The 26,408-nt window shown below is 37.8% G+C and overlaps 3 protein-coding genes across 3 annotated transcripts; 2 read left to right on the plus strand and 1 right to left on the minus strand.

Annotated features, from left to right (window-relative positions):
- The first annotated feature begins 370 nt into the window (after nt 1-370).
- On the plus strand, nt 371-4,653 carry LOC140140263 (parkin coregulated gene protein-like). Its single transcript, XM_072162053.1, has 3 exons — nt 371-569; nt 2,885-3,034; nt 4,453-4,653. The coding sequence occupies exons 1-3, from the start codon at nt 506-508 to the stop codon at nt 4,620-4,622; spliced, it is 384 nt and encodes a 127-aa protein (XP_072018154.1). The 5' UTR covers nt 371-505; the 3' UTR covers nt 4,623-4,653.
- A 1,199-nt stretch (nt 4,654-5,852) lies between these two features.
- LOC140140911 (smad nuclear-interacting protein 1-like) lies at nt 5,853-13,182 on the minus strand. Its single transcript, XM_072162665.1, has 2 exons — nt 13,030-13,182; nt 5,853-10,292 (listed from the first exon to the last, which is right to left on the minus strand). Exons 1-2 carry the CDS (start codon nt 13,138-13,140, stop codon nt 9,495-9,497), a joined length of 909 nt encoding a protein of 302 aa, XP_072018766.1. The 5' UTR covers nt 13,141-13,182; the 3' UTR covers nt 5,853-9,494.
- A 248-nt stretch (nt 13,183-13,430) lies between these two features.
- Nucleotides 13,431-25,787, plus strand: LOC140140912 (uncharacterized). The gene is made up of 3 exons (XM_072162666.1): nt 13,431-13,809; nt 22,493-22,707; nt 24,238-25,787. The coding sequence occupies exons 1-3, from the start codon at nt 13,581-13,583 to the stop codon at nt 24,367-24,369; spliced, it is 576 nt and encodes a 191-aa protein (XP_072018767.1). The 5' UTR covers nt 13,431-13,580; the 3' UTR covers nt 24,370-25,787.
- Nucleotides 25,788-26,408: the final 621 nt, after the last annotated feature.

Raw genomic sequence — 26,408 nt, forward strand, 5'->3', positions numbered from 1 at the left:
ATCAACAGACGAAAGTTGACGCGCGAAGTATATGCATCACTACTAGATAGTTTGTAGAAGTTGTGTGCGTTCACCGGTAGAAACCCAGCAATCACAATTAATGTTTTATAGAAAACGTTTAAAAAGCCGGCTATACAAAGGGTATAAGGGATGAAATCAAAACTCGACCGGGGGTTGACCGGCGCATCCGTCCAATTGCCATTGTTTAGAACAAAAGCAACCGGATGGAACCAGTGGTTTTCCGCCGGTCGAGTTTTGATTTCATCCCTAAAACATTTTAATAACATTTTAATAGCATTATATATAGAATGACAAATTTAGAATTTAAAGGAAATCGTACATAATGGCTGTAAGTTGAACATTTCATTCGATCCATTACATTATCTATTCCTCATAGGTTGAAATAGAACGTTTGGACTACCATCATTACCTGCCTCTATTCTTTGACGGTCTCAAGGAAACTGAAAACCCATATGACTTCTTCGCCTACCAGGGAGTGCGCGACATGCTGCAACACGGAGGAGCTAAGATATTGCCGGTTATTCCTCAACTAATCATTCCTATAAAAGGTGCGTATCGCAGCTCTTCAAGTCAAGTAGTTGGGCAGGGCTGCAAAATACACAGTATCCTGGTATCAGGGTTCCCAGCAGGGCCGGATTTACCATTGGGCCCCCAAAATTTGGGGCCCCAAACTTGCCCTATGCAGCTTACTTCTAGCCCAGGCCTTCTCAACTAATTTATTTGCAGTGCTAACTGGAAAATTTGCAGAAAAAAATGAAGACACAATATCTTAAAGATCGTCCCATTTTTATACGGCTCTGAAAATTTTCTGGGAACAGAATCACTCTTAAAATGTACAGAAGCTAAATATGCAAAAAGTCAGCATGCTGTGATTTTTGCCCATAAAAAGCATCACTGCATCAAACCCATGAGCTTCTAGGGGTGCTGCCCACCACCCACCCGCTGCTAAGGGTTGTGCTTTGCGCTCACAGATAATATTCCAAACAGCAGTGTAAGTTCCCAGAAAAAAAAAAAATTGTAGTTGGGTCCACATCAGTGCTTGGAAATAAGGAGGCCCTCAAGGTCTGCAAATGCCTGTGAAAATCATTGCGGGCGTGACGATCTACGCTACACCGAGGGGCCGCAAATGTTATCACCAAACGGCAGACTCATGAGGGTGGTCGTTTGTCGAATTGCATATTATCCTAACCCATTTGCCACCGTACATGTTACACACATGTCATTACTTGCCCGCATCCATCATGCAATAATGACATCAGAAGATTAATCCATTGCATTACCATTTGAGAATCTGACATCCCAGCAAACACAAAAACGTTTTAAAAACGTTTTTAATAAGTTATATTTTGGCTTTTGGTTTACATAATAACGTTTTAATAACATTAAAATGTCGGGTTATATAAAGGTCATGAAAACGTTTTAAAACGTTTTGTATGAAAACACACTACAACAATATTTTAAACATATTTTCAAAATGTTATTGTAAACTATTTTTTCAAACATTTTTGCCAAATATTTTGTCAATACTTAAATAACATTATGTTAAAATATTTGAACCCAGCAAACACAGAAATGTTCTTAAAATGTTTTTTTCAAAACGTTTTAATAACATTTAAATGTCGAGTTATATAAAGGTCATGAAAACGAAAACGTTATTGCAAATATTTTGGGCAAACATTTTTCGCAAAATATGTTTTCAACCCCAAAATAACATTCTGTTTAGAATGTTTTGTATCAAGTTTTCAAAAATGTTTTTGGAATGTTATTAAAACGTTTTTATACCCTTTATATAACCCGACATTTAAACGTTTTCTGTAAAACATTTTTGTTTGCTGAGCAGTAGATTATCAGAAAATGATTTTTATTGTTATGAAAACGTTTTATACCCTTAATATACCCTTTATATAACCCGACATTTAAACGTTTTCTGACAACGTTTTATAACCTTTTGCGAATGATGTCGAAAACGTTTTGTGTTTGCTGGGATCTTACAAAGTGTCACAAATTGTGGACCAGTATAACATTTAAATTGCTCAATTTGAGTTCAGGCCTGTAAACATTGATGAGGGTCCATTGGTCTTTGTCAAAGACCTTGCGATCCATACTGAGGGGGTCGAGCGGTGAAGCTGTGAGCGGACCGACAAAGGCGCAACAGCGAGCGCGAAGATCATGGCGCTCCCACTACAGGGCTCCAGGCAAAGCCTTGTTGAAAGGCTAAGGGTCCATAGATTTTGGCTGATTTAACACCTTCTTGCCCTATAACCCTTTGATGGGTCATTAGCTTGAAAACAAACTGTAACCCTTGCCCCTGAACTTCACCCTAATCCTAACACCAACCCAAAACACTACAATGACTTTAATCCCAACACTTCCCCTAAACCATAGATCATCTAATAAGATGGTCTATACCTAAACTAACCCTGATTGTCCCTATAACCCTTATCTTATATCTATAACCATAATCCTAACCTAAAATACCCTAACTCTTTTCGGACTAATGACCCTTCACACTATAAACTGGTTCACCTCAAGTTTGGTAGAGACGTCAATGCTTTTTCGCGGTTGCCCATGTGCGAAGTGCGTGTTCACTCAGCGCGTTCAACTCTACGCATGCGATTTGATACTGCGGCAAGCGAAGTACGCACGTACGTCCATACCAAACTTGAGGTGAACCAAATTATAATGGACTGATTTTGATTTGTCGTTGGGCAAGAAAAACCTCTTATGTGTCATTTGCCCCTGAACATATTGAGAGCAAAACCTCTTATGTAACCTGTTGGAAGTTTTTTTAAACATATTCTGGGGCCACAAGCACATAGGAGGTTTTACCTGCACAACGACAAATTTTATATACTTCCTATAGAGGCACTGAACACCAGAAACCACCAGATTGTTTGCAGGACAGTGAAGGTTTTGCAATGGTTAGTGAAATCAACAGACCTTGTGGGCGAAGCCTTAGTACCATACTACAGACACATACTGCCAATACTCAACATATTCTGTACCAGAAACAGTGAGTAATTAACAAGGGATATACTGTAAAAGTCAATATTTTCGCGAGAAGATATTTTCGCGATTATGAAGATTTTGTCAATTGCACGAGAATTAAATTTCGCGATTTTGATATTGATACAATAGAAACCTAATGCAAAAGTTTATTTTCGCGAGTTTTTATTTTCGCGATTTTATGTCTATGTGCGAGTTCACTCAGTTTTTGAAATTGTGAAATAAATGTTTCTTGAATTGTTTCTTGAATTGAATGTCCACTCGCGAAATTCGCGACAATAAAAACCTCGCGAAAATTTCTACTTTTACAGTAAATGGGAGAAAATGGCTCCATAATATTGAAGTCCCATTCAGTGATTCCAGCAAAAGTGTAAAACAATTGTGTTTAAATAACTGAAAATTTAAGTCACTAGAATAATACTCATTACCGTATTGTTCCTAATAAGCACCCATGGGTCGTGAGATTTCATGAAGGGTGGGCATTTATTAGAGATCAAGTTTTTGTGTACGTTTTTACATTAAATTACCAAAATAACAACACCCATGCCAGTTTTAGAACCGTCTGTTTGCAGGAGGAATGGCTTATCATCATGAGCAATGCATTTCTTATAATATTCAGTGAGACCTAAGGATTATCTAACATTTTTTTCATGTATATTTGCAAAAAAAGAGGGAGGGGGGTTAATAGACTGAGCACTATTAGGAACAATACGGTAGGTATTTCTAAAATGAAAAATTTGGCAAAAAAAACAAAAAAAACAACCCAACAACAAACAAACAAGCAAAAGCAGGAAAACAATTTTGATAATAATTGAAGCCCCATTGCAATACATGTAGCTAATTCACAGATTCATGTAAAATCTTTAATACAAAGCTTTCAGGTTTAACACTGGCAGGCTATATTAGCACATATAATGATGACACAAACAAAGGTGCCAAAACCTGAATTCTGATGATTCTTTCAATCCTCTGGATGAGCAAAACACTAAATTTTAAAAGATTGGTTTATGCATACTGCATTATGTGCAGAAGTTTTGTCAAATTCACTTCTGCTATAAAAATGCAGAGGCAAGCTATATGTAATCTGCCAAATCCCAGGGCAAATTCTGAGTCTAACAAATGTGTTGAGCAAGTGTGTTCGGACGGAGTTTGCATTAAGGAATCGGATATTAACATTTGCACAGTATTTTGTGGGAGCTAAGAGTACACCAGACATATCAAATTGGATTCTGAATACATGGAATGTCCTGATGATATCAAATAATTTTGATTTTTTTTTTTAATTAGCAATATATAATACAAATTTACAGAAAATTTGATATTTAAATTTTTTTTGGATATTTAACAGCCCTCAAAGTAAACTTTATAAATCTAATGATGCAAAGCCAATGATACAAAAAATTCTTTCGGATTTATTATCTCTAGTTAATTCTGGTGATGGAATTGAATATAGTCAAAGACGGCAAGAGAATATCGGCGATCTGATTGAGCAGACCTTGAATCTGATGGAGAAGTATGGCGGCGAAGGCGCTTTCAACTACATCAAATACATGGTGCCAACGTACGAGTCTTGTCAATTAAACCACGGTGTATAGTATTCCAGTCCAGTTCATAGGTTACTCTTAGTCTCTTAGGAAAAAAAAGATGCAACATAGCACCTTTTTTGTCCCGTATATGGTAGCACTAGCACCGTATTGTAGTGCTAAGGTTCTATAACCTTTAGAAGTTCTATAAAAATTCTTAAAAATTTAAATAGGCCTCTGGGATTAATTCAAAAACTCATCGCAAAGTTGTGAAAAGCTGTGTGAACCATTTTGGGTTCTACAAAACCATTTCCTTGGCTAAACAGTCTTTTTTCTATTCTATAAAAAAAACCTGGAAGGGTTCTTTATTAAGGGTTCCTTTAGCTTAAGGGTCTAAAAAAACATTTTCTTGGCTAAATAACCTTTTTGATCCTCGTATATTAAAGGGGCAAGGAATCCTATTCCTTTACTGAAATTTCAGTGATTCAAGACAAGTGGTTCATTATATGTGTTTAAATGAGGTACATTCTAGCGGTACCTCTTTTCTTATCATAAATAATGTACCGCTTGTCTTGAGTCACTGAAATTCCCAGGTGGTGTATGACGTGCAGTCCCTAAATTCAGTAAATTTTCATCGTCAACCGTGTAATTGAATGGGATTATTTTGAAATTTTAAAACGCTTGAAATATCACAAACAAATAGGCCTATGTTGATAAATAATATAATTACAAGCTAAAACCGTTGGGGTTCGATAATAAACCCCACAAAACTAACCGAGTACATGGAAAATGCCATACGGCCGGGCGGTTTCACGAGTTGCCGGCTCGATCATGTCATCCGCCGCCTGGAAATTCCAATGTAGTAACTCCTTAATTCCTTGCCCTATAATATACATTTATAACTTTTGTTACCAGTGTGTTATTATTTTTTGAGAAAAATGCAAAAATAGTCACAAATTTATCAAGGGGTACAGTACCACCTTAAGTTTAAGAAATAAAGGGTAATGCATGATCCTTTACGAAAATAATGTGTCGAGGCAGTAAAACGTAAATAATGGGTGAGGCGCAGCCGAACCCATTATTTAAACGTTTTACTGCCGAGGACACATTATTTAAATGTAAAGGATAATGCTGCACCCTTTATTTATATAAAAAAAAAAAAAAATAGTGTGATTTAAAGAGAAAATATCAAATTTTTTGCCCAAATATTTCAAGTTGTTTACCTCAAGGTGGAGCGCATCACAGCGTAGCCAAAGCGTATGCACATTCCAATAACACAACCTAACATTCCATTCTCCCTCTAAGCAGGTATGCACATACAATAACACACCCCTGACATTCCATTCTCCCCTACATAAGCAGGTGTGTTGTCCGCTCTGCTGTGCGCTGTGATGATAAAAGAACATAAAGTTTGTTGCCCTTGACACTTTATCGCTAATTAATGGTCTGTCACGTGACGCGTTTCAACAAATCACAGTGCGCGATTTTGAATAATGGGTCGTGGGGGTAATAGAATTATCAATCATGCAACCATGTTTAAAAACTAATTTATTATTGTACAGTGTACATGTAAATTTTTGCATTGGACAGTTTTTGCACCTTTATGAAGGTACAACTACAAGGTTTTATAAATTCTGATTAAAATAATTTTGTCATGTTTTCATACAAACTATTAGGCATTTGTGATTCTTTCAGTAATAGAGCGGGTACCCAGGGAGGGGGTCAGTCAAAGTTTGAGGGGGTTGGACTCGACACAAAATGATAGGGGTATGCTCTTGCAAAGACCTGTTTCTTAACTCTGCAATTCTCCAAAAGACCCTCCAATATTAACATAGCATAAGGGAGGTTCATTCTCCATATGACTAATCTCCATAGTTAGACCAGGTCTTTTTGTGCATACGACCTAACATGCCATCCTAGTTTTTGTGCAAGTTCCTTGGGGAATCAGTCAAGGTTGAAATTTATCCATAAATTCTGTTCAGTGTGCATCGGGCCCGTAACCAGGGGGGCCGGGCCGAACGACCCCCAAATAGCCAAAGGGCCAAAAAGTCTCCTTTTTATGACCCATTTGCGAGTGTAGCAAGCAAAAAAATTTGGGTTTATTTTAAGCCTTTTTGGTCAAAAAAGATCCAAATTTTGGGAAAAAAGTCCACTTTTTCAAAATCCGCCCCCAGTCCAAAAGGGTCCAAATTTGAAAAAAGGTCCACTTTTTCAAAATCAGTCCCTCCTGGTTACGGGCCTGGTGTGTATTGAGCGCAGGTTCAAATTGCTAGCGATTGCTTAAAGCGCTGCCTCAATGGGATGATGTCACTGCCACATCAAGGTGATTAATGCTATAGTGGGAATGCCCCTTCAAGAATGGGCTATTCCAATTGAAATCCATACACCCCTGGGTAAGATAATTATGAGCCACCCTCTAGGGTAGCGCTAGGATGCTTTTTGGGGTCCCGGACCCACCAAAATAGAGTTTGGACCCCTTGTTTTTAAATTTTCTGCAAGTTCAGGGGTCCCTGCAGACCCCCAGTTTTTCAACCTAGCAGTAGCACTATTGCAGACATACTATGCTGCATTTGTGCAACTCGGACTCATCAAACTCTACTCCGGACCCCCTACTTTTTAATTTTCTGCAAGTTCGGGGGTCCATGCGGACACAGGAGTGTTTAGTTCTAGCGCTACCCCTGGCCACCCTCGGGTAAAATAAACCTACTCATCTTACAGTCTGGCCTGCTGTTTCCTGTTTTCCTGGGAAACAATGATTCTCAATGTGGGTTTTAATCAGGGAGTGTGAATCAAATGAGGTTGCCTGAATGGGCGACTCCATTTGAGATCTACACCCCCTGCAGGAGATATCAAGGTCATGTATTTCATAAAGGGGTTGATGGTTTTCAACTGGAATAGCCCAATCTGTGCTCTATTGTCATCCTCATTGGGTTGGACAGTATTGTATACTTCAGCCAAAGGTTCAAGACAATGAGGCACTCGATACTATACTAGTTTGAAAATCACATACACTATTTTTAAATAGCCAAACACTATTTTTACATCATCATTTGAGCATTTAATATAGTTTAACAGTTTACACTACAGTGTTTTGATTTTTTTTCAAAGAATTTACATGGTAAACACCAAAGGTGCAAAATACAAAATATACTACATGTAATTCCAATTGCAGCCTGTGTGCACCAGGGCTTACTTTAATGCACAAATAGGGCATACACACCTTCACACACTTCGCGTATCCCTTAAAAATCCAAATTTAAAACAGCAACACATAATTTTTTTGAAAACGTACGTGTTCATATTCCATGATTTGAAATAGACAAAGATATTTACCCTTGTTATTATGAAAATAAATAATTGGGCCGTAGTTAGTGCGGGTGGTATATGAGTCAGTAGTAAAATTAATAGCATCTATTAATTAAAAAATTGTAGAAGAAAATAATCAAGCCCCCCCCTTTTAGATTCTTGAGCGTCTTGGCAAATAAAAATTCGGGTCAACAATTCAGTGAAATTGTGACTTGCATTGTAAAAATAAAAAGTTGCCCCCTGGAAAATGTATTATAGCCTACCCCTTCAGAGGAAAAATTCACAATTGCAAGGGTATGAAAAAAATTAAATAGCCCTTCAACAATATGCTTTTGAGAAAACCCTAAATAAAGGGTGTTACAGTACATGTATCTGTTCCCCAATATAATATGTGACATAATCTGGTCCATGGGACCAAAATTAATGCCAAGGTGGCAAATTTGAAATTGAGATAAGAGGCAAAAATATAGAGTAAAAATGCCAAAGAAAATACATAACAAAATAGACATCACAAAACTTCAGAACTTTAGAACCAAGTATGCTAGACCTTTGGTGTTTTCAGTATATGTGCCCATCCACCACAAACTGGTCGTAAAGTCGGCATTTTCCATTTTGAGATACAGTCAAAAACAGTTTATGGATTTCTATGTAAAATATATTAGGAATTTGACCTTTGATGAACCATAACTTCACTTCTAGATGTCCAATGAAGCTGGTTGAGGTGTCATTTTAAAGCGAAAAGTGCATTCTTTCAACATCTGCAATAAACAGAAAATGATCTAGAGCCGACTTTACTACCACTTCGTGGTGGATGGTCACATATATGATATTATCAACTCAATTATCAAAAATGCCTCCTTTGGCCCTCATGGAGCAGATTATGTCACATAATACGGTCCACAACTTATAAGTTCCCCCTAATACTTTTTAGAATAAGTCAAAAAATGTTTTATGAAATGTAAAATGATATGTATAGCTCTATTTGTTTTACACATGTGGATCAACTTATAGCGTCACACATCATTGTGTTCAGTCACAATGGTTAAGAAAAGAGGCTGTTTTAAAAGTTGCACCTGAGTCCATAGCAGCCGGGTTTTCTTTAACACACACATGGATAGACCTGGCCTACTGTATTGTTTGAGAGCTGACTCCTACATGTATGGAGTCAGATGCAACTTGTACATAATAAACCATTGTGGCTGAACGTAATGATGTGTGACGCTATAATTTGGTCCATATGTGTAAAACAAATACGGCTACCCATACCTTTCTACACATTTGCATTTTGTCAAATATTTTTCGATTTATTTTAGGAAGTATTTAGGGGGACACTTATAAGTTGTGGACTCTATATATCGTCCCCAGTCAAAACTGTCACCTGTCATTTTTTTTACTGGCCAGTGTCTCAGGTGTAAAGGAAATTGCCCTGTATTTCTTCCATGAGAACTACAATGTACCTGCCGATTGGCCAAAAAGAAGTTTTCATTATCAAATGGCCCAATCAGCAACATTATTAGAATAATTTCACCACACAAAAAAATTGGGGTGAATTATTTGCAAAGCTCCATTCTGATTGGTGATTAAAGTGAAAATAACATGTATTTGACAAATCAGAGGCAATGTTAGATCAGGGGGTTATTAATCCATGTCATCATCTGTATCTTTAGAGTTTGCATGTAATAACACATATTCCCTAGTACTAAAACCAAATTTGATAACGTCTTTCTCTTGCAGCTCGTAGTAGCGCTTTGGGTCAATTTTCTTATTGTTCAGGAAGGTGCCATTAGCCGATTCCAAGTCGATGATGTATGGCCTGATTCTCCTCCCTATTGTGCCATCCTCTTTTTGATAGTCTACAAGTCGGTATTGAAATACCGCATGTTGCTTGGAACAAGACGGATGATCGATCGGCATATCTGCGATTTTACGATCCCGACCTAATAAATACGCACTCTGTCTGTGCAGGTGAAGCACCGGTAGTGTCTCTTCGCCCTTAAATACGTAAAAGCGCCATCTACGTTTCGGAATGCGCGCTTCTGGTGGTTCATTGTACTTAATCACCACACCGCGAAAAGTGTTAGTGTCTTCTGCCAGTTTTCCAGATACTCCAAAATTTGGCTGGTCTTTTGGTGCCGGATTGGGGTTTTCCTCCTCTGAATCTTGCGAACCACCGCCATCGTTTTGTCTGCCCCAGTCTTGCCGGTCCTGGTCGGAGTTTGTGAACGGGTTTTGAGGACGGTGTTTGCGATCTCTTCTCCTTGCTTCATCATTGTATTCTCTTTCTTGTTTGACTCTCTCTTGTTTAACTCTTTGGTGGTCATCATTTCTTGATCCATGTCTTTCCCGACTTTGTCCCACGTCATCTCTTCGGTGATTCCTATGGTCACGCCTCTCTCTCTTACCGTGGTCTCCATTGCGGTGCGAGTCTTCTGGTTTCTGTATGAAAAATAAAAGAAAGTATTCTGAAAATATGGCACCCAAAAAAACCTGGACACTTTGATATACATTTTTGTAGGCTTGGGCAATATTAGAAAACAATCAATTTCAATTAATTTTTTAATCAATTATATTCTATGTATTGTACATTGCGTGACTGTAATAGGCTGTATCACATGTGCATCATTGGAGCGATTGCCAAATTGAAATAGGGTGCAACTTTACTAGTCTTATAACAAGACTGCCCTACCCCACCCCTAACCCTAAACTTGCTGTTTCACTTGTTATTCTGGTTGTAGTTTCAGCTAATAATCACCTATAAAGATGCAACTATTTTTAAACCACCTATTCAGTTGAAAACATTGCTAAAAAAATCCATTTGCTTAGAAAAACAATCAGAGGTTAATATCTACACAACGGTAAATTAGCTTGTACTATTTATATTATTTATTAATACAGGCCTACATGTATTTGTTTGTGATATTTCAAGCGTTTTAAAATTTCAAAATAATCCCATTCAATTATACGGTTGACGATGGAAATTTACTGAATTTAGAGAATGCACGGCGTATACCACCTGATACAGGGGTCAACAAACTTTGTATCACATGTAAGTCAATGGAAGCGTCTCTACACATTTTCAAATGGGTACCACGCACAAGTGAAATAAGGTTGAGAGTTCAAATTTGGACACATGCTGCTGTTATTTATTAGTAACTTTGATGATAAAGAAATGATAAAATTTTAGTAGGGAGATACGTAACAGCTATTAGGCTGAACAGCGCCCTCACATCCTAAATTGGCTCTTAAACTTGCATCAAAACATGTATGATTTGGGTAGAACTTGCATATAAATATATCCAGGGGACTCCAAATCATGTAAATAATCAATAGAATCCATCAAACAGCCACAAAAATGCCCATAATTGTCAAAATAGTGAAAAATAGGGGGGGGGTCCCAAGAAATCCCTCTTATGCGTAGTTTTTTGGCCGGCACTGTCTCATTTTTCAACCAATTTTTTTTTTAAATGTGTCAAAATGCTCAGGAGGATTTTAGTTGCTTAAATTCAGCTGGTACCCTAAGGTTTTTGAAACATCACCCTTTTTTTTTACATTACGTGAACATCGGGTAAATCCACAGCCCCTTGAGTAGTTTGGGTGAAATCTTTTCATATCTTGATGTTTAAATCGGGGGAAAGAACTTTTTACATTTTATCAGTTAAAACAGAGCCATTTTTCGTTTTTCGTTGGCTTATTTGGATTTGCTTCGCACCCTATGTTAATTTTTTGTACATCCACGGGCTGTAGACGTCTGATGTAGGCCTACTTTTCATCCTAGTATAGCTGAGATCAGCTTTTAAGGATTACACAACCAAGAACCAAGAACCAAGAACCATTAGGTTTTTGTGAAATCAGTGCTTCCGTGGTGCTTCCATAAGATGCACCGCGCATGCAGATAAGCGTTGCGTATGCGTAGCCGTGTCTGTGCGTTAACAAATTGCGCGACTACAAAACGTGATGCGTTGTTGCGCGCATGTACCCCGATGGTCAACAACGTCAACGAGTGAAATAGTGAAATAAAATACATAAAATAGAGCAGTTAAGAGTTAACAAATCTGGATTTTCTTTCCTGGTAATTATAAAAAACATAACAAAGTAAATACATTTCAAAAAAAGCTCAATTTCACGAAAGAAACAATGTCTAGTGTATACAGGCTCACAGACACAGGCACAGTGCACAGCCACGTAAGTTAACCCCGACTGAAAGTGCAAGTGGGGCCTTTTAGTATAAAAGTAAAAGATGAGTCGTTGACTGTTACAAACTAATTCACCACGTAAACTTGTATGGCTCAAAATTCGGACCGCTCGCCATTAAGTTTACTGAAATAGTGTATTTCAGGCGGTTGATGTTTTTTCATACTCACATACAGTCCACAGGTGTTCCAGAGAAAGTCATTAATATATCCTGCTACTTCACAAAATATAGCAAATTCTCATTACGGAGAAATTTCAGTGAAAAATATGTGCCCATATGACTCTACGGCACTAGACCAATCGCCATTCTAACTTCCGTTTTTGAGAGCAGTTTTGGGACACTTTGACCTCTGACATATATCGGAAAAATTGACGTACAATTATTATTAATTTTCTTAATATTGTCATAATGTTGATCATTAAAAATACTAAATAATTAATTTATACAATGCTAATATTTTTTACATTTGTTTTATTATTGTAAAACATTTTAGATTATATTTTGTACGTACAAAAACCCAATATTTCTGAATTCAGGTCATCTACGTCCATGACGTCATTGATTGAGGTCAATTTCCATAATTCGATGAATGGACTTACATATAGGATTACACAGAGAGATATTTTGCCAAAATTTGACCATTTCTATTTAGCTTGGCCCTACTTTGTCTGCGTTATATGAAAAAGGACAGTCTTAAGTAAGTAAAAGTGCAACGCTTTTGATGTTTTGGGAGACTGGGAGGAAAAATGATGGAGCCTATTCTTGACTGTGTAATATTCCTTCAACCAGTTGCCGTGCGGCAATAATCTTATACGATGGACAGATAGTATCAGTTTGTGAATGAGGACATCGTATAAGTTCCTTGTACTAGTTACAAACCATCATTTTTATAAATGTCATGACTGCCGAATTTGGCAGTACCAAACGGGAAACGAGTGGTGTTGAAATATTATTTTGTAAGCTTATTAATTTTAAGTTTACCTCCTTTTTAATCCTGATTCTTTCTCGAGACCTGGATCTAGAACGACTTCTTGATCTTCGTCTGTGTCGTTCCGGGCTTCTTCTTTCTTTCTTTATCCGAATTGATGACATTTTCTTGCCAGTTTTCTTTTCTCAGAAACTGTTGTTTTCAGTCTTGTGTCAAGCATCCCTAACCAGCGCAAATAATGTTGGAATTAAAAAAAATCCTTTAATTAGAATTTAGTTGGTCTTTCTTTTAACATTATTCACTACATTTAGAGCTACTTTAAATATTAAATAATGTAGCTAATCATTACACCCATATTCATCTAAAATATAAAAGATATTAATTAAAAGCCATTTTATTATCAGCAAGCTGAAGAGTCTTTACGGTCAAAGGTCACTAACAAAATGTCAACAAACTTCATCGATGGTCATGTTGTTCTGAATGTGAAGCTTGTATTTTGGCAAATCTTGGTGTTAAACAACTATTGAATTTCAATTCTTTGAAAAATTTGAAATATTAGGATTCTACTTTAAAACAGAAATTGTAATTTGGGACTCTATAAAGCATGACAGAACTAGTAACGGTAGTCGCAGGCGAGGCAGCCGAGTCAGATTCGGAGGAAGAAATCAACACAGCGAATGTGCGTTCTTCACTTGCTTCGCGAGTATCAGCACCTAAAGGTGTCGTTGTACAGGGAGAAGCCTCAGAAACAGAGAGTGAAGGCGAAGAAGAATTTGCCGATGTATCGGTTGCAGATACATTCCAGGGACAGTCCCCTATTACACCTCTGAAAGGTAAGCTAGATTTTAGTTTGACTTCGAAAAAACATTTGTCAGGATTTTTTTGCTGAAAAATGTTTATCTTTTACATTATCTATGATAAGTTACAGAGTTAAAACAATTTTCCTGATAAAACTCGAACAGTGGTGATGCATTAAATTAAAATTGCATTTTTGCAAAGCAAATCATACACCAAGTAATATGCTACATATTGTAACGGGACCGAGCTTGCCCCTAATACTCATGTAACGACTGATGGAGAAGACTAGCCTTCTAACATACAAGTGGTAGCGTAGTATCAAAGACTAGAATTCTCCCCAAGACATGTTAAATCAGTGATGCATGAAAGGAGAAGTAACAGGTAAAAAATGAGACTTGACAATTCTGTTTTATATTTGCTTCTTTTGTTATATCTTGTATTGTTATTTTGCTTTCATATTTGTCTTATTACATCACAATTCATAAATACAAGTAAACACTGGTAAATACACAATCTCTGTTGATGATCATGACGATATTTCCTTATTTCTCTCTTTTAAATCCAAATAAATTACCAATAAATGCTGCCGAAAAGTACATGCTATCTGTTTGAATAATCGAGAAGCATAAAAATACAATTTAATCAACAGAATCTCTCATCACATGACATAGCCATAGGCTAGGCCAAGGCCTAGTAGGCCTATACTGCAGAGTATCCATGCCTGTACACCAAATACGAACTTGCTATGCAACAATGAATGCACACAAAATACAGTGCATAATTTCCATTGGACTTGTGCATGTGTGTGGCAAGTCACTTGCCCCAAATTAGGCAAAGGCGCTAGGCCAAATCACCGGAGTGCATAAACCACCCTGGTGTTGCCAGTGCCACTATTGTGGTAGCCAAGCTGCCCCTAGCTCAATCTGAGCTCCAGAGTAGGGCGTATTTGCTTTGGTTGGCAGTGCTTACCTTCAAACTGAGTGAAGGTTTGGGTGGACTATTGTCCACCAAGCAATCTGATTAATTTGCGTCGTGCACGGCCTTTTATACTCTCCTGAACGCGTTCATGGAACCTTTTGGCGGCTGCGTTCAAAGCGTAAGCTCCGTTACTATGGATATCGCGCAGTCACTCCGCGTCAGGCGCTCACTTTCGAAAAGATTTTGAACATGACGAAATCAACAATTTAATAACTAGAACAATTGCTAAAGTGTTTTTAAATCAGGAATCAAACTGATGACCCCTTTTGACCATGTAAAACATAAAAATACTCAAAAATATCTTAAAATTCTACATCCTCAAACAATTACATCTTAAATAATCCAAAGTTTGATCAACAAAAGTCGTTTTTAAGGAAATTTACAATTTTTAGGAAAACTTGTTTACGGTCCCAGACGATTGATGGCCGGGGAATTTCAAAATGGCAAATCCAAAATTCTGTAAACAACCGGGTAAACAACACAAGAAAAACCTGAATTTTGTCCTGAATATTTACTCATAGACGGTATGTAATACCTTATTGTTTTCCTGACAAAATTATTTACACAATATTATAAGATCTCTGTACAACTTCTAGCAGAATAGTGAAATTTTGAAGCCAAATTCGCACGCGTGCGACATGACAAATTTCTCTGCCATATTTTCAACCCACGGCAAAAACTGACGACCGACAGGTAAACAAATCCAAATATTTACAAAAATATACCTTGTGCAGAGCCATGCAATCATTTTTAAATGCATAATAACGATCAAAAACTACCACGAACACGTGAGCATCGTGACTTTTCTCTAAATATGAATTTGACAAGAGCTCAATTTTCGTATTTCTGCAATGGACAAACACACAGGAGGTAAGCTTAAAAACAGGCCAAAAATCTGAAATCGCATTTTGGCTCTCCGTTTCACTATTCACATCATTTTTTTCACTCTCAGCGATTAAAGTCCAAAAATGAGCAGTCTTGAGTCTTGAGTTGATTCACTCCTTCAATAAGCTAGGCTTGTCCTAGGAGGATTGTGCTGTGCATATGTGTCAGAAGGTGCTCATAAATTTACAAGGTGCAAGTAAAAACCGAAGACTGGCAGGTTACAAGGATTGGTGGGTTGGTGTAGTAGAAATTTTGGTCATTTGTCAAAAGCAAGCGCTGCGACAACACCGGAGTGGCTCCTCTCATGAAAGACGGCATCCTCCAGAGTGACAGTACCATCAAAGCAAACCTGTTGAATAACCAGTTTGTATCAGTTTTTACATCTGAAGACTCTGAAAATTTGCCTGACCTTGGCCCAAGTCCTCATCCTGAAGTTCCTCTGTTTGAGATAGGAAGTGAAGGTGTCCAGACGCTTCTTTCCAAAATTAAGCCACACACTGCATCTGGACCAGATAATCTTCCAGCATACCTGTTGAAAGAAGGTGCTGAGGAACTGGCTCCGGTCTTTACACTTCTATTTGAAGCCACTCTACATCAGGGCAGAATACCACACGAATGGAAGTCAGCAGATGTGACACCGATCTTCAAAAAGAATGATAACCACAAGCCAGCAAACTACCGGCCTATATCTCTTACCTCAATCGTTTGTAAGATAATGGAACATATCATCCATAGCCAGATCATCAACCATCTCGACACTCATGGTCTTCTTACGGAGAGACAGTTTGGATTCAGGAAGAAACACTCGTGTGAATCGCAACTTCTTTTGACCGTCCACGACCTTGCCAGAGGGCTACGAGACAAAGAACAAATCGACGCTATCCTTCTGGACTTTTCAAAGGCGTTTGACAGGGTACCGCACGAGCGTCTCCTCCTGAAACTCCACTACTACGGTATTCGTGGTCCACTGCTATCCTGGATTCGTGATTTCCTAACTGCCCGCACCCAGCAAGTCATCCTAGAAGGAAAGAAGAGCAACCTGTCAAATGTCACCTCAGGCGTGCCCCAAGGGACGGTCTTAGGACCACTTCTTTTCTTGGTTTTTATAAATGATTTGCCGGACTTTGTTACATCTGATATCAGAATCTTCGCCGACGATTGCCTCCTGTACCGGCCAATAAAATCATGCAATGCACATGCGGACGTCACAGCTCTCCAGGATGACCTTGCAAATCTTCAAGCATGGGAGAGAAAATGGTTAATGGCCTTTAACCCCGACAAATGCGAAGTGTTAAGAGTTACTAATAAAAGGAAAAATATCATCAATGCTAATTACAACATCCATGGGTCTTCACTACGCATCGTCGATGAAGCAAAGTATCTGGAGTCACGATTCAGAGTAACCTCAATTGGAAACCACATGTAAATAACATCAGCAAGAAGTCAAATAGCACACTGGGCTTTCTACGCAGAAACCACGGAAATTTCCACCAAAAGTAAAGGAACAGGCTTACAAGGCGTATGTTCGACCAACGCTTGAGTTCGCCTCCTCCGTATGGGATCCTCACACCAAGGACATGGTTTCTCAATTAGACATGGTACAAAGACGTGCTGCTAGATTCGTTGAGTCCGACTACCATCCTAGACACAGTGTGACCCAGATGCTTGAAAATCTCCAATGGCAGTCGTTAAATGAGCGCCGAGCACATAACAAAGTCACCATGTTATACCGGATTGTTCACGGCCTAGTTGCCATTCCAAGTGGTCCACCCTACTTCATTCCAGCTACAAACACAACCAGAGGCCACCACCTGCAATTTAGACAACAACACTGCAGGATCCAGTCATACCAGTTCTCTTTCTTCCCGAGCGTCATTTGCCTGTGGAACACACTACCAGCTTCAGTCGTATCTGCCCCGTCTTTGGAGACTTTCCGAAGCCGGCTGAGTCCACTGGCGCCGTTAGACTGGAAGAGGACTTTTTACTTGCACATCAGCACCACTTCATCTGCACTCAGCGAATCCGTGTTTCCGCTCGCACCCTTTGCACTGCACACAGTACGACTATACTCGGGAGTGAAAACTTCTAAGAGGCCTGTACTTAAGGTGGCTGTGTACTCTCAGACATGCATGTAGTAAAAGTGCAATAACTTTGTAATTATTCAAGCATAAAACATATAAAAGAATACATTTTATGAAGGCAAGACATCAATAAATCTTAATATAAATACAGATTTGGGGTAAAAACAACCATTTTGAAGAAAATCACAAAAAGTGAGTTTTGGCAATATTTGTTAGGTACATCATAACAAAAAAAACACTCTTTCCAAAATATTTTATTTTGTTTTTAGCTCAATCTTGAGGCTCCATTCCAAAAACGGTTTTTTTATTTTTTTGATATTGGCCTTATTTTTGAGATATTGACCATATAAGGCATCAAAATGAACTTTTAAAATTCAAAACGCCTATTTGCACAAAATGATGCCCAAAATCGGAAATAGACCAAAATATAAAAAAATGAGAAAACCGTTTCTTGAGTCGATCATGCTTTTTACGATGATCATATTTGCTTACCTATAGATGCTGTATTTATTGAGTTATCGTGTACCTAAATCGTCATTTTACCGAGAAAATGAACATTGAAATAATGGCCGTTGAAGTTTAAAGTGGTCACATTTTGCACTTTCATCGAATCTCACAGGAGAATGCGACAGTTTTGTTTTTGAAACTTATATTACATGAACATCGGGGAAAGCCACAGCCCCTTGAGAAGTTTGAGCAAAATCCATTCATAACTTGATATTTAAATCGGGGAAAGAACTTGAAAAACCCACATTTTATCAGCTGAAACGGAGCCATTTGACCACTAGGTTTTGTGAAATCAGTGCTTCCGTGGTGTTTCCATAAGATGCGCCGGCGCATACAGATAAGCGTCAGCGTGTCGTCAGCGTATTTGTGCGTTAACAAATTGCGCGATAGGCAACGCGATGAGTTGTTGCTTGTGGCGTGTACCTTGCTGGTACAACAAAGATTTTCTTTCCTTTTCAATTTCAAACACGAGTGGAATAGTGAAATAAAATCCTTAAAATATTGCAGTTGGAGTTTACAAATCTGGATTTTCATTCCTTGTATTTATAAAAAACATAACAAGGTACAAACATATCATAAAAACTCAATTTTGAGAAAGAAACAATGGCTAGAGTACACAGCCGCGTTAATGGAAGAAGAAGAAGAAGAAGTATTAAGGGGGTACTACACCCCTGACCAATTTTGTGCCTATTTTTGCATTTTTCTCACAAATTATAGCGCATTGGTGACAAGTAAGATATGTATATTATAGGGGCAAGGACTGCAACTACTGCACTGAAAATTCAGCAACTCAAGGCAAGTAGTTATTGATTTATTGATCAAATATTGGTTTTCCCTCATTTTTGGCTGTAACTCCACGACTGTTGTCTGTGCTGAAATAAAATTTCCAGTGCAGTGTAGTTGTAGTCCTTGCCCCTATAAAATACATATCTTACTTGTCACCGATGCGCTTTAATTTTTGAGAAAAATGCAAAACTAGGCCCAAAATAAGTCCAAAGTGTTTTGAGAGGCAGGTCTTGTTATCTTCGTCAAGACTAATTTCTCCAAGTATATCAAGAGCAGTATCATGAAGGCTTTTTTGTTTGCTGTCAGGCTTTGTAAGGTTTTTAGACCAGTCAATATCCGGTAAATTGAAGTCCCACAAAGAAGGACATTTCTTTGCTTAGAGTTGCGGTTGGTTGTAGACAGGATTTTGTTGACACTGTCAATTAAATGGCGCAGTGGTTCAACTCCAGACTTTGGGGTCGATAGAAACTTCCTAAATTTAGGAAACCCTTCCCCACAAACTCAATTGTAGACCATACTATTTCTTGCAGGTAGTATCATATTCTGGTCTATCTGTTGCAACAAGATTTTCTTTGCAAGCTATAAACACACCTCCACCATGTATGTTCCTGTCCTTTCTAACCACATTATAATCATCGGGAAATATAGAATATGTGGGAATATTGGGTTCAAGCTTTGATTCACACCCAAATATAATATCTGGTTTGAGTTCATGGACTGATGCATGAAAGGCCGCTTTTCTTTTAGGCCAGTGTAACCCGTCACAGTTGATGACCATAGCTTTGAGTTTTGGTGTTCTGGCAATTTTCTTGGCAGGTTTCCTACCTGAACTTGTAGGTACCTTAATTGGTGTTGATGTTTGTGTAGGATTGAAGATTTCACTACAATTTTGAGATGACTCTTCAAGTTCACCATTCAAAACTTCAAATGAGTTTGACGTGTTAAGAAGAGTACTATCAAACAAGCCAGGTGATGTGTTAGGGAACCCACATGTAATACAAAGCCAAGTTTAGTTTGAATGAGCACAATAAACTTTGTACATATGGCTTGACATGCCAGTGCATTGTGTATGATACCAGGTTGAACAATTGTCACAAAATATGCCTTTGTCCTCATCCTTAACTTCAGCTTCACATATCCCACATGGGAAGGAACTAGCATTATTTGGTCCAGGATTCAATTCAACTTGGCCACTCATAAATAGCACCAATAAAATAAGGTGCTTTGGAGAAGAGCTTGATTTGTTGAGTAAACCAGTTCTGAGGAATCTATTTGGTTTGGATTTGAGAATGCAAGCAATGGCATGATATTGCTGATGAGATTGAGCTTCAATATGTTGCTCACCATATGAATGTTGATAATAGTTTTGGACCACCTCATCATGGTTTGGAACATCTTGCGACTCGTACCATGTTATGTGTGGTCCGAGGGTTGGTACTTGATGGTGGAGATTAGTACCAACTTTTAATTGGTAAATGTGGGTAGCATACTCTATGCACGTACAGAACAGCTAGCACATGAAGTGTAAGTTTCTATAGACGAATCCAACGAGCCAAGTCATGGTCAGGATTTGGTCGGCCATCTTTGGTTTCCCGCTAGCACCAACCTGGGGTATTGAGCGCCCGATTGTGCAAATAAAAGCCGCCTAACACCTGGAGAAGATGCAAAGGCGAGGAGGGTTAATATAATAATATATACAATAGAGGTAATCCTGTCGCATCTATTCATACATAACATAGTCCTTTTGTTCATCCATTTGTACATCTATGAATATACATGCGACTGGATTACCTGCGGAATTATCTCTATTGTATTATTCTATTAACCCTCCTCGACCTTATCTAGGTGTAAGGCGGCTTTTATTTGCACAACTGTTGGAACTGTATTGTGTTGTAAACTTAAATCAATCTTTTGTCTACCCGTGTTTTCGTGGAAGGTGTAAAACGGGTGATGGAATGCAGTTTAAAATTTCCACCAAGGCCGAATCATTTCACATTTTGGATGCATTGTAGCCGGCGGGGACCCAACTAAAGGCTGCTAGTCAGGTGTAGGGATGCGGGTATTTGGATTCGTCTATACGTACTCCATGGTCAAGCTAGTTGATCACACCTGATTAAGTTCTATCAATTTCGTAAGGAAATTTATGTATAGATTGAGAGCAAAAATGTCCAGTCTTCACCTTGAGAAGTGTGAACAAAAATTTGATTTAATTGATTTGATTTGATTTGATTTGAAATTCCCGCCATGTTGTCACCTGACACCAAACAATAGGGCGTGGCGGCAAATTTCAATGTCATAATACAACATAAAAGTACACAATAAGAATACCATAAATCATCATAACAATTAACATGAAATTTGAAGGCCAATTGTAAAAAGCAAGGGATTGGTTTTACTTGCGTAGCTCCTGACTTCTCCCAGTATGTAAGCATATCCAAGCAGGCAGCCTGTGTAAGGATGCACTAAGGTTTCCGAATTCCTATGGCACAGAATGATCCTCAATGTTCAGAAAAATTGCAGTGTCAGAATCCAGCTGAGATGATATATTTTCATCAACAGCACAAGAGGTGATGATAACAACAGAGACAGGTAATCAGTGAATACAGCGCAGTTTGATGAACAAATAATGTAAAAATATGAGAGCACCAAATCTGCCGGGCACGTCTGCACAGCACAATGAACAGCTAGCCTAAAATTACATTATCCAGGGTCCAAAAAATACTGTATGGTTACTAAGCTAGCTAGCGCGTATAGCTTAAGCATCACTGTTTGCACGAGTATGGCGACAAGCGTGGGTTGCATTGGATTTGCGGGTGTATTTATGCCATGGTCTGCTGTTAAATTGCGCCATAATAAAATGAAAATTGAGCATGTAAAGTCAAGAAACTGAGAAGAATGTCTAAATGAATATAGAGTGCACAGGTTTCATGGGTTGGCAATATCTGCAAAACATGTGTTGGATGTATTAAAAAGACATTTTTAATGCGTAGCATTATCAGCTTGAACTACTTTATTGTTTGTTACATGTGCACACTTTACTTTGTACGTCTATGGCATAAACTTGCTACACATTTCCAAAATTGTGTAGCAAAGTGATCAAAATTGAGTAGCATTTTGCTCCATGATACTGACTGTGGCCAACGCTGTAAATCCTGTGACCATTATATTGCCTCCAAAAGGGTCGAAACCCACAAGTTGGAAACTGCTGCTCTGGACTTTGGTGCATTCTTGTGATGTTTTTGCGATGGTCAGAGTAACTTAGTTTCCTATGTAGACCTACTACACAGAGACTGACAGCTCTAGTTGTATTGGGATCTAATGAAATGCAAATCATGTCTATCAATCAAGGACACTTTAGTTCCAGAACTTCCAGCTTCCTCCTGTATGTATGTGTTTCTGAGTAAAAATGCAATTTAGAATATAGCTCTAGATTTGCTATCAACATTATTTGTTCCACAAACTTTCAAATTATATTTTTTAGTTGGCTCACTGCCTACCAGCCCCAAGCATGACCAAACAGAGAAAACACCAATACCCCCACCAAAGTATGACACATTACTACATCGTAAACTACGAGACAGAAATATTGGACTACAAGATGATATCTGTGAAGCTGCTGGAGAGGCTTTCCAATATGCCATCAGGGAACTACATAATACCAATCAAATGCTGGCTAAATCACAGACAGTAATACAGGTCAGTAGCTGATATCTTACACTTCCCACAATGCATTTCTTCCATTTCAATATTCTGTACTGATTTGCTGTCAAATGCAACATGGGTTGACAGCAGAGAAGATTTCTTACGCTTCCCATAATCCTTTGCAACATGAATCATTGCCGCATTTCATCAAGTGATACTCCCTTCACTTTATACATATACTTGTTTTCATTTTGAGAATAGACTGGCTAAACATGGGTCGATAGTCAAATTTTGCAAGATCTGGATGTGTTCTGTCCAAAATTGAAATTGGAGAAATGCATTATGGGAAGTGTTAGATATGTTCTCTGGGTATCAAATTCACTGCAGCCTCTTCTAGTCACGCTAGGGATATCAAATTCACCTCTTCTAGTCTCCAAAGAGGTATCAAGTTTTCTGATTCCATGCCCATGTTTCTTTAATTTTGGAATTTTTGATAAAAATGGAACAAAGTGTCACTTTTTGACTTTCAAAAGTCATTTCTGGTCCAATAATTGTCATATTTGTGCACTTGGTCTTATAGGGGACTTTTACAGAACATTCCAATGAACACTAGTCCAGGGGTAGCGTTAACCCCTAATCGGGGGTGAATGACCCCCTAAATTTAAAAAATATTAATTTTTTACCCTCCATATAATGGGAATGTGCAAGCTTGGGGGTGAACTCTGACCCTCTACTTTTGGACCTTACTCCTACCCCTGACTACACTGCAAAGTATTTTTCAACCCCAAGATTTAATTTTCACCCTATGCATTTGGATTTTCTGCAAGCTCGGGAGTGAAAAACACTGGAAAACAACCCCCAACTTTCGGGCCTTCATGCAACCCCTGCACAAGTCCCATTATTAGGGGCATGTTTTTATAAAAATCTGGTCCTGCTTGGAGTGTGTTTATAGAAATCTTTATAAAAAAATATTTTTACTTAAAAGTACCCAGAAAATCCTTGAGACACCCCCTCCCCTCCCCCCCCCCCCCCCCTGGAAGGACTAGGATATAAACATGCTAAAGAAAAATTGAAGAGTTTATTACCTCAACACTACACTAATTTTCACTCAACAGCATTTGAACTAGCTCGACTTACATCTTCAGCAGATGCTGAGGAGACACTAGTCGAGCAAGTGAAAATGTTCCAGGTGAGCGAAAATTGTGTATCCAGCTCTACTTAGGCCAAAAAAAAAAAAAAAGGTTTGTCTCAAAGCTGACGAGAAATTTAAAACAAATGCGAAATGCGATTATTTTTTTTTTTTTTTTTTTGTATTTTGAGAAAAAAGTCTGATTTTTGCCGATTTTTTCTGGGAAAAAAACTATAAAAATTTTTTTTTTTGAAATAAAAAAAATTTCCGCATTTGTTTTTTGTCAAATCGTGGGATTTTACAAACGCGCGCGTCAGCTTTGAGACGAACTTTTTTTTTTTTTTGGCCTTATGAATATCCACTCGTATATGATAAAAGAAGTTTATTAGCTTTGTTTGTATACCTCATGGCTGATTTTGACTGATTTATTTTCTTCTCTGTTCCCCCCTTTTCAGGAAGTTTGTCACAATCTGATGGTATTTTCCTCAGATCTAAAGAAGATTGAAGAAATGGCTGACATAATCAATTCAAGTACTAATCTGCCAAATTTTACAATTGAGGTTAAAGGTCAGCAATCAAAAGACTGATTTATATTGGACATAATTTATGGAACAATGTGCTATTAGAAATACAACATCTGAGTTGAAGAAGTTGAAATGAGGACAACCGTTGATCTAACAGGTCTCTGAAACCCCACTTTTATGGACCAATGTTTAAGTTACTTTGTTAGAAGCTGTCGGGATAAAGGAAAGGTATAATTACCGAAAAGGGTGCAACTTGCTAGACTTGAGTCCAGTCCTCGTTTAGGGTTAGGGTTTATGGTTGGGGTATAGCAGTCTCGTAATAAAACTAGTAGAGTTGCACCCTATTTGGTAATCACTCCAAAGAAAACAATATGTCCCTTATCTCCTGCTTCAAAAAATGTGAAATAAAATTTGCAAAATTTCAGGGGCAAATATTTTAATAATAATTCATAACAATAATTTTAATTTAAAACAAGATCCAACTTGAGAGGTCACTCATGCAAAAAAAATGCTATGGTCGGGTTCCTCTCAAATGGACTATAAATGAGCTGATCGGTGTTAAACACAGCAATTTTTGGCCCTCTAAATGGCACCAAAATAGGTTATGTTGTACTCCTGTACCCCTAAATGTACATGCAGTTCAGGTGCAAAATGTAAATCAAAGGACATTACTGGTCATCTAACAGCATTTCTGATTGGTTGATATGCTCAAGTGCTCATTTCAATTGCCAATTATAACTAGGCTTTAAACTATTATGGTCAAACTTGCATTTGCATATGATCTTATTATCTTATTCAGTACCCTCTTTGATTGGTTCAGAAATGGACACAATATTCATTATGGCCAATCAGAAGGTAGTTCTCATGGGGTTAATATTGAATGTGTACATCCATATCATAAGGATATAATCATTTGAAAATTCACATTAAATAAAACCATTGTGAAAATAACAAGTAGGGTATATACTAACAAAAACTATAGGACAAGCACACTACTGAAGAATTATATTTGCATGTGTTGATGTATTAAAGGAATATGTTGTGACTCTAGCATCCTCTTTTAAAGGTATATTTGAGTAGATATCCATGACAAAAAGTTTATTCTCAAAATTTCAATTGATTCCAATTTTGTGTTTGCAAATTACGTACATAATACATTACTTCATAGACCACTGTACTGTTATTTTGTTCAAAACAGAACAAAAATATAAATTTGAGAATGTTATTGCTAAGCAAATGAATCTGCAAGAATATTTTTACAAACAAACATAATGTAGCCAGAAGTTTCAAGTGGTATAAAAATTTTCTTTATTGAAAAAACTGGGAATGAGACTATGGATCATGAAATGCCCCTTTGAATATTCATTCTAATATTTTAATATCAGAACAAAAAATATGTATGTATATATTGAACAATTGTGTTCGAATATTGTAATCAAATAATATGACACTTAAATAAAGATAATTTTTATTATGAAATATATCAAAGTTGTTCTGAGTTTGTTTGGAGAGAAAGCCCCCTCCCTCAGCTCAAAATACCAGCAAAAAAAACCAAACCACTATTCTTTATCAGAGACAACGGTAAGCAGGACTTCAAAGTGAAATCACTGAAATAAATTATGTGACAATGATAGTTCTCAGACACAAAAGCGTTAAAAATTCACATTTATAATTGTAGTTGGCCCAAATGGGACATGGACCAAAAGGGTCATGGACCAAATGTGTCCCACTCTGACAAAACCAGGAACATGTCGCATTTTTGACATTTCGTGATTTGAATAAAAATGTAAGCTCTAGACAGTAAGCTTTAAAATGATACCAACATTATATGAATATCATCAATACTTTTCCAAGATATGGATAATTTTGTAAATGATACTCAGATTTTTTTGCCAAATTGCTATTCTGAGTAATGGGCCAATTCCCTACCATACACAGGATGGAATCGTAGTTCAACTATATTTATTGACTAAATAAACCTCTTTTTGATAAGTACTGTGGCGGAATCTGGTAGCGAGCGTCTAAGGCAACTTGGTGATGGCGTGGGCGTGCGGCCAATCCCACACAGTCTTAGCGATACTAGTCACACTAATGAGTCAGGC

Source organism: Amphiura filiformis, chromosome 19 (genome assembly GCF_039555335.1).
Source record: "Amphiura filiformis chromosome 19, Afil_fr2py, whole genome shotgun sequence".
NCBI lineage: Eukaryota > Metazoa > Echinodermata > Ophiuroidea > Amphilepidida > Amphiuridae > Amphiura > Amphiura filiformis.